The 9189-nt window shown below is 41.6% G+C and overlaps 1 protein-coding gene across 2 annotated transcripts; it reads left to right on the top strand.

Annotated features, from left to right (window-relative positions):
- The first annotated feature begins 73 nt into the window (after nt 1-73).
- Nucleotides 74-4759, top strand: LOC135653349 (2-carboxy-1,4-naphthoquinone phytyltransferase, chloroplastic-like). 2 transcript variants are annotated; one of them, XM_065175239.1, is made up of 11 exons: nt 74-169; nt 241-555; nt 1559-1662; nt 1793-1864; nt 1959-2097; nt 3454-3569; nt 3650-3749; nt 3839-3877; nt 3973-4083; nt 4169-4234; nt 4331-4759. In XM_065175239.1, the coding sequence occupies exons 2-11, from the start codon at nt 256-258 to the stop codon at nt 4439-4441; spliced, it is 1158 nt and encodes a 385-aa protein (XP_065031311.1). In that variant the 5' UTR covers nt 74-169; nt 241-255; the 3' UTR covers nt 4442-4759. The 2 variants fall into 2 exon arrangements, with proteins under 2 accessions (XP_065031311.1, XP_065031312.1); XM_065175240.1 differs by lacking the exons at nt 74-169; nt 3973-4083 and having other exon boundaries at nt 193-555; nt 3839-3972; nt 4119-4234.
- Nucleotides 4760-9189: the final 4430 nt, after the last annotated feature.

Genomic DNA, 9189 nt, shown 5'->3' on the forward strand with positions numbered 1-9189 from the left:
CTTTGTCCACTAGTAATAAATAGTGGTTTTTGACTATTACACGATCGGACATTTGGCCGCACCACCTGCGCCAATCACCTGGAACAAGCCGCAGAGAGATTGTGCAACTGATGATTGGAACAAGCACTGGAGCCCGCATAGGATATCCACCGGCTCCTCCAATCACCTGGTAGAACTCTGAGAGAGCTTTGTGCATTGAATCGTAAAGGCAGTACACTTATCCGTTGTTGTTGCTCACAGAGAGCTCGGAGAAGGATGGCTGTGGTCGTGGTTCCGACAGCATACGCCCTTCCTCCTCCCTCCCTCCTCCTCTCTACTACATCTCTCCCTTCTCCACCGCCTCTTCCAGCCATCTTCCAAAAATCCACGGCCTGGCTTCCCCTAACGAAGAGCAGATGGGTGGTGGCTGCGAGGAGGACCAGTCTTCTTCCCCCGTGCCAGATGTCTTTTGCTGAGGCGGTGGGCAAAGGAGATGAGGATGGCGTCTCGAGGGCGACGCTTCTGTGGCGAGCCGCCAAGTTGCCCATCTATTCCGTAGCCCTCGTTCCTCTCTCGGTCGGTTCTGGCTTCCTTGGTTTTGATTCGTGATTTGAATTCCTTTGCTTTGGGAGAATATCAATCCGATGTGAAGATTTCATTTTTATCTCTTGTGATGGTAAAGGTCGGATTTTTTTTTCTTTTTTTGTTAGTTCAAAGACGATTGTGCCATTTTAAGTGGTTCAATCATGTGTTGGTTTTCTCTGCTCGGATCATGATATCAGGTGCTTAATTTAGGACAATAAACGGACTCCGAGACAGATGAACTTGCTCTCCAATGTAATTGTAATTTTAACGTATGCTGCAATTTTTGTGGTATCTTGATATCCTAAGATATGAATTCTTTTTCCTGGCCGTTTTGGTTCTGGTGTTCTATGGTATTACCCAAAGAGCTATTCTTCTTGCTTATTAACATCATGTCTTATATGTTGTATGCTTTCTCATGTGATTTCAGGTGCTTACTTCCAGCAACGGATAACCAGCTTTTGCCTTTCAAGTCATATATGCATAAACTACTAAGTGCAGTGTTCTTATTGCTCACCCGTTATTTTTTACTGAGGAGCTCTTCCCTCTGTGCCAGTTTAGATTTTAGGGTATATGGTTTAACATCTCCTTAAGGAATTAATGTTTTTCAAAAGGGGTCTTTAGAAGGTCTACCTTGCTTAAGCTTCGGGCAATTTGGCAAAAACAAAAGTATTCAAATAAAAAATATAACTAAGAGATACAGATTAAGCTAATAAGTGACTCAACGACATATATACTTAATTATTGATGACAATTGAACAAAGTTCTCTTTAAACCAATGTAATAGTAACACATGCTGCAATTTTTATGCTATTTTGTGTTCTTAAAGTATGAATTCCTTTTGCTTGCTGTTTTGGTCGTGATCTGCTGTGTATGAATTCTTATTGCCAGAAGAACCATTTGATATTATCAGTTGTTTATCCGCAATATATCATATCTTTTTTATGATTTTATTAATCCAACTTTCTTTTTTTGTGCTTTATTGTCCCAATGACAGGTAGGGTGTGCTGCAGCTTACCTCCAATCAGGATTATTTTCTTTGAAGCATTATCTTGTACTGTTATTTGCATCAGTTCTAGTCATCACTTGGCTCAATCTGAGGTGATTGCAGCACATCAGTAAGCTTGCTGTCTAGTAATACAAAATGGACTATTTAAGTTTTTTGTTTTGACATATAATTCTTATAAATTTGCAAGGGAAAGGCTTATGTTTAGTTTCCTCTTGCATGTAGTAATGATGTTTATGATTTTGATACGGGGGCAGATCAAAACAAAAAAGAATCTGTTGTCAATATACTTGGCAGGTATCTTGAATATTCATTCAGATATTCATGAATATACTTGGCTAAATTGATTGAAAAATGAAATTACAATTGTTATATTACACATATCGAGAAGTCGTGGGGTGACACAGTTTGCGGCAAATGCATCACTTGCTCTTGGCTTCATGGGCCTTTTCTGGGCATGTGCAGAGGCAGGAGATATCCGCTTCATTATATTGGTGACATGTGCTATCCTCTGTGGGTATGTTTATCAGGTATCCACTTGCTGCTGATATAGGAAGCTTTTTCTAGTTTCAAATGCTTTTAATATGCATTTTGTGCTTTAAAAGCTACATACAGCTTTTTAGTTTGCAGAGGCTTTCATAGTTATTGGTAATCACTTTTTTCGTTTTTGTCATGATTTGCAGTTTAGCCTTTTATCTTAGCTTAGTATGAATACTGAACACATGATTACGGATGTTAACTTGGGTGGTAATCTTGCAAGGCTTTGTCTCGGAATTCCCCTATCTCCTTAACGATCATAGACATATAACACTCGAGATGGTCTAGGAGATCCTTTTTTCCTAAACTTCAGTCATTAAGTTATATGAACCGTGAGTTCTTTGGATGTTCAAAGATCACTTTCATGAGCAAAATGCTCGTGTCTTGTGAAAAATATTACTACTGGTGCTCAATGGTTTAGCTATGTTATTTAGTCTTTCTACAAAATATATGATGTTGCATGAGGTCCCAACAAGTGGTTGTCAACCTCTTTTGCCAGGTATAGTGCTTAGTAGATCTACTTTCTGCAATAGTTCTTAATGCAGACTGTCAGAGGCATGTTCAACTGGGATGGAGCTTTGTGCACTGTTAAAGGTACTGCTTCATATGTTTTAGCAATGGATTCTTTAAGTGTCTTGGTTTAGATTGCTAATTTATTAGGTCATAGCGCTCATACATGTGTGCAGCTTTTGAGTTGGTATCAATGCATTGGGTTACTCGGGAAAAGCTGTTTGTAGACTGATGGATAATATTTTCAATTGCAATTATGTGGTACCATTGAAACCTGCCATCAGTGGCCTGCTTGATTTATATGATTAGTTCCGAGGACATAAAATGTTTTAATGAATAGGTGATATTAACATCTGCCTTCTAACTTATCACTACGAAAAGCGACTGACTGAGTAGTAATGAGATAACAACAATAGCAGGAGTCAAAAGAAGTAGCACTCCAGTAATTTCAAGTGACAAAGAAGTATGAAAAACATGACAGAGCTGTGAGTTTAATGTGTTTTCTACTTCTTTTGCAAGATTTTGAACAGTATTATGTCTTCTTTTCCAAAGATAGATAATGACATTAAAGTGTAAAGTTCAATTTATCAATGGGAAAATGCATGCAAATGTTAGTAATTTTAACCTATTCTAGAATCACCTGGGGACAGACTGATTGGTATGACCAAACATGAAATATATATTTGCCAACATTCCATATGATGAATAAAAACTATCGCTGCATTTAAAGTTGATATGTATGGCACAGACTGATATGAATTGATGAATATTCACCATAACCAAAGTCTCTTCCATCATAGTGCCCCTGTTTCACCTGACCAAAGTCTCTTCTGTTGTAGTGCCCTCCATTTCGCCTGAGCTACCAAGGACTGGGAGAACCATTATGCTTTGCTGCATTTGGTCCGTTTGCCACTACAGCTTTCTACTTCTCTAGCAGCAGCAGAAACTTATCTAGGTAATTCATATCATTTGCATGTTGTTGCATTTTTTCTTGGATAGACAACAAGTATTGAATCACTTTATTCATTTTGACAGTGGAATAAGCCCTCTCCCAGTAACCGGTAGAGTTTTATTTTCATCATTCCTTGTTGGTCTGACAACCACCCTCGTTCTTTTCTGCAGCCATTTTCACCAGGTATGTGATTGCTATTCATACCTTCTTTCCCTTTACCTAGCTTCTTAGGTGGTAAATTATATTCAACTTGAGTGATCAAATATCTGCAGATTGATGGAGATCAAGCTGTTGGCAAGATGTCACCACTGGTACTTTACATAAGTTATCAGCATACTACAAGCCATATAAGCATTAATCTTATGATAAGGAATTGCAAGTATTTGAGTGATCAAAATGAAAACAGGTTAGAATTGGCACCAGAGCAGGATCTAAAGTAGTGAAATATGGAGTCATCTCACTTTATGTTCTCTCATTGGTTTTTGGTTTATGCAAAGCTCTTCCAGCTACTTGTGTTGTAAGTGGCTGTTCATTTTTTTCTTCATATGGCAGGATTTATTTTCGGTCATTTGATATTTTATACATCCTTGTTTATTCTTTAGTTCCTTTCTGCTTTGACCATTCCGATGGGTAAAATGGTGATCGACTACGTCGAAAAAAATCATGATGTAAGCCAGCTTTACTACCCCACAAGGCCATCACAAATATCTTCTTCATTGTTTTGTTGTGTTGATTTACAGCTTAAAAATTCACTTATATGACAGGATAAGATCAAGATCTTCATGGCGAAATATTATTGTGTGAGGTTACACACATTATTCGGAAGTGCATTAGCTCTTGGACTGCTTTTGGCCAGAACTAGAATTACAACATGACGACTGGGGAGTCTTCAACTTCATCAGATATTTTGAACAGAGATCGATATGGTTTTTACAGAATTAGACATGAAATATACTTTCAGTTGTTGAGCTTAATTCACTCATCAGCTGATTGTTCTCCCTCGATAGCACATGGAACAATCAACTAGCTCATGCACTTCAACGATTTGTCGTGCCACTTGTGAAAGCTTTATAGTGTACTGTTCTATCTTCAAGTTGTCTGCAGAAGTTCGAATGTCATTTTGCTACAATGATTGTATGAAATTATTAGTAATCAAAATAGTGGAAGTCCATCACCCACCTCTTCTTACTACACTACACATTATTTGGTGATTTGGTCATATTGTTATGCTTGGAGTTTACATTGGCATGTTCCTGAATGACTCGTGGGTCTGATGTAGCATCACTGAAGAATGAAGCAGAATGGTTTATATAGGCTTGCAATCTTTCTTTAAGATCTGCAGAAGTTTCATCGCCACACTTCTAAGGTGTTGGTTTATTCTGAGTGTCATTGATCAGAGAGTCAACATTGTCTGATTTAGTCCCGAAAGCATGGATCCGTCTTAGAAATCCAAGTGGATTACTTGGGTGCGATTCGGGTGTGAGACTAAGATAATAATTGGACTCCTAAGGTTTTTCTATCCCGTGACGATCGATTTGCGGTTCCTCCGAGGTGTAGTTTATCTATTGAAGGAAGTTTAGAGTCCTTCCGAGGTGCCACTTGGACTTGTCTGATGATACTTTGCATTGCTTCGAGGTGCTCCTTAGATGCGTCAGAGTCTTACACAATTGGTAGGATTCTCCGACCTGACCCCTTTGACGCTTAATGTTGAATATTGGATTTTGATGATGAAACCAATTGATGTGTTTATGATCTAATTTGCACTTTAAGTGATGCAGGAAGCTTCGATCAGAGAGAGATAATTAAAAGTAGGAAGAATCATGTTGGGCCGAAGTGGAACATGTTAGAAGATTGTACGTTGAGCTGTAGGATCGGTCGACGTATCGATAGAAGGCCTCGAGTCATGGGTTCAGGAATCAAGCTAAGAAGAGCGAAAATTACGCCAAGGAAATTGGAATTATGGAGGTCAACTAGCCGATTGGGCAATATGCCATATGAGAGGACGATGCGTCGAAGAATCAGACGAGGCGTCGAAGAATCAGACGAGGCGTCGATGAACCAATGACATACCGGACAACATTTGATTAACTTTGTAATAATTGTCTAGATCGAAGTAGGTTTTAGGCGTAATTGGGTTGGAATTCGGCCAACTCAATTAGGGGCCAATTGGGCCCAAATTTGGGCTGTGTTGGGCCAAGTGAAAGACCCAAATAGTGACCGAACAAATGGAACCATCAATGACACAATTTCTGAGACTATGTCAGCGGTGGTACTGCTAGTCTGGGCAATGGTACTACCCAGTGTCAGTAGTGGTACCGCTAGACTGGGTGGTGGTACCGCCTAGACACAGTCTCCCAAGTGGTGGTACCACCAGAGTAGGCGGTGGTACCGCCCAATGTCAGTGCTGTAGGCGGTGGTACATATTGAATCTCGGATTTTGATGATAAAGTCAATTGTAATTTGTTTGATCTAATCTATATGTTGAGAAAAGTGTGTACGATTAACTACGATAGCAGTAAGACATAAAGCGCCGGATTCAAGATCGAGATCTCATTGGGAGTTCGAGAGTTCGACGGAAGTCCGGACGTTCATCGGAAGTTCTACCGAAACCAACCGAGAAGTCTAGGAGCTTGCCAAAGAAGCTCGTCAGAACTCGCCAAGAAGATCATCGTAAAGTCCAGGAGCTTGCTAGGAGTCTGCCGGAATATTGACGAGAGTTCGTCGAATGTTCACCGAAAGTACGCCGGAAGCTCGTCGGAAAAGCAATTGACGCACTGGAATAAGAAGCACTATAAATTATGTCTTAACTATCATAGTTAGAGTATAAATTATGTTAAGATTGGGAAGTAATCCCACTAACTTAATTAGGGGCCAATTGGGCCCTTAACAGGGCTGAATTTGGCCAAAGTGAGCTGCCAATTTAGCCCTTGAAAACATGGCCGGCGGTGGCACCGCTTGGAAGGTAGTGCCCCTGGATTTCTGGGCGGTAGTATCACCCGAAGTAGTGCTGCCAGTGGTGGTACTGCCCTTGTTCAATGGTGGTACCACCTAGTGTCAGATCAGCGATGGTAGTACCGCCCAATAACGGTAGTGGTACCGCCAGTACTGTTAGGATCAAGAGCACTAAGAGGGGGTGGGGGGGGGGGGTGAATTAGTGCAGCGGAAAACCTTCTATGATTAAAATCGAAAACTGCTTTCGATCGATAGAAGTGATTTTGGTAAGAAAGCCGATTCGTAAATCACTTCAACTTTTGACTAGGAGAGATGCAGCAAAGATATGAACGTAGTTTGCAGTTATGATGGAAATCAGAATATAAGCGCAAACTGAAATACGACGTTTGTACAATAAAAGCGATTTCGGTATAAAAGCTGATTTGTAAACCACTTTAATTTGAGATAAGGTGAGATGCAGTTAAAACAAAGATATAAAGTCAGTTTGCAGTTATAATGGAAATCAGAACGTAAGCGCAAACTGAAATACGACGTTCGTACGATAAAACTGATTTGCGTCTTAAACCTCGATTCGGAAAGCACTGAACTTTGAAACACATTCGTAAAAACACAAAAGGCAGTAAGCTATTGAGGAGGTTTGCAGTAAAGATAAGATGCTCAAAGTAAATGCAAACCGAAATTTAGAGTGATTCGGTCAATCTTGACCTACTCTACTTTTGGCTTCCTCCACCGACGAGGTCACCGACGTCAACTAGAGGCCTTCCTTCAATAGGCGAAGGCCAACCACCCTTTTACGGTTTCACTCCTTTTGACGGGCTTAGGAGACAACCCTTACAGAATTTTCTCTCCTCTCTTTACAGCTCAGAACTTTGAAGAACAGAGGGAGAAGAACTTTTGGCCTTTACAACAATTTTGAGCTCTAAGAATCACAGAAAAAGATCAAGATTTCGGTGTAAGTTGATACCCTTTTAGTGCTGAATGGGTGGGGTATTTATAGGCCCCAAACCGGTTCAAATTTGGAGCTCAAAACTGTCAATTCCCGAAATTCCGGGATCAGGCGGTTGCACCTCCTGACTGGAGCGGTTGCACTGCTTGGCATAGCTCGAAGACTGAGCCTCAGGGCGGTGCCACCTCCTGTCAGGGGCGGTTGCACCTCCTGCCAGAGCTCGAAGACCGAGCTCAAGCGGTGCAACCTCCTGACTGAGGCAGTTGCACCGCTCAGCCAGTGCTCGGAGACCGAGCCCAGGCGGTGCCACCTCTTGTCAGGGGAGGTTGCACCGCCCAGTCTCGCTCGGAGACTGAGCCCAGGCGGTTTCACCTCCTGGCTGGGGCGGTTGCATCGCCCAGTCTCGCTCGGAGACTTAGCCCAGGCAGTGCTACCTCCTGGCTTGGGCGGTTCAACCGCCTGGCAGAAACCGGGGTTCGAATGGGTTGATCCATTCGGCCCAATTTGGGTTTTTCAAGGGCCCAATTGCCCCAAGATTAAGTTAATGGGATCACCTCCCATTTCCAACTTAATCATTGTGCTAACTACGATATTCCCTAAGATATTTACTACAACTTGCTCCGGTGCGTCAATCGCTTCTTCCGGCGAGCTTCCGGCGAACTTCCGTCGATCATCCGATGAACCCTCGGTGATGCTCCTGCGGACTTCCGGCAAACTCCTGGACTTGTGACGATCCACTTGGTGAGTTCCGACAAGCTTCTTTGGCAAGCTAATGGACTTCTCAGATTTGTTCCCGTAGAACCTCCGACGACTGTCCGAACTTCCGTCGAACTCTCGAACTCCCAACGTGATCATTGTCTTGACTCCGGCGCAACTCCTGCTGCATGTCTTTCTTCCATCGTAATTAATCCTGCACACTTAAAACAAAACTTTGATCAAGACAATTAATCCTAAGCAATTAACCAAGTTGTCCGGCATGTCATTGGTCCCTCGACGCTTCGTCCGATTCTTCGGCGCATCGTCCTCTCCTGCAGCCTATTGCCCAATCGGCCAATTGACTCCACAACTCCGATATCCTTGGCACAATACCCGCTCTTTTTGGCCCGATGCCCGAGTCCACGGCCTGAAGCCTTCTGTCGATACGTCGACCGATCCACCGGCCCGACGTCCAATCTTCTGACATGTTCCTCCGGCACAACATGATTTTCCTGCTTTAATTGTCTCATCCTGATCGAAGAATCCTGCGTCACTCAAAACGCAGATAAACATATATCAAGTAGTTTCATCATCAAAATATGAGATTCAACAATCTCCCCCTTTTTGATGATGACAATCACTTGATGACGGAGTTAAACTTAACTCCAGGAGTTTAAACAAACTCCCCCTATCAATATGCCATATTGATAGAACCTTGAATTCAAACTGAATTCAAGTCATTGCAATATTCATCATGAATACTTGCAACACGTCATCATGAACTTATGCATAAACTTATGCATAACATGTCATGTCATCAACATACTTCTCCCCCTTTGTCATCAACAAAAAGGAGAAGTACCACAATCAAGTGTTTGTGATATTGGTTCAACTCATTGCATGAAAAACATAATATCAAGTTTTATCATCTTGCAAGTTTGCTATTATCAAATATCAACATATAAAATTACGATGTAAGCTTTTGATATCATAACGCAAACATTTCAAGTGTTTATCAATTGTCGCATT

This window comes from Musa acuminata, chromosome BXJ3-11, assembly GCF_036884655.1.
Source record: "Musa acuminata AAA Group cultivar baxijiao chromosome BXJ3-11, Cavendish_Baxijiao_AAA, whole genome shotgun sequence".
NCBI classification, from domain to species: domain Eukaryota; kingdom Viridiplantae; phylum Streptophyta; class Magnoliopsida; order Zingiberales; family Musaceae; genus Musa; species Musa acuminata.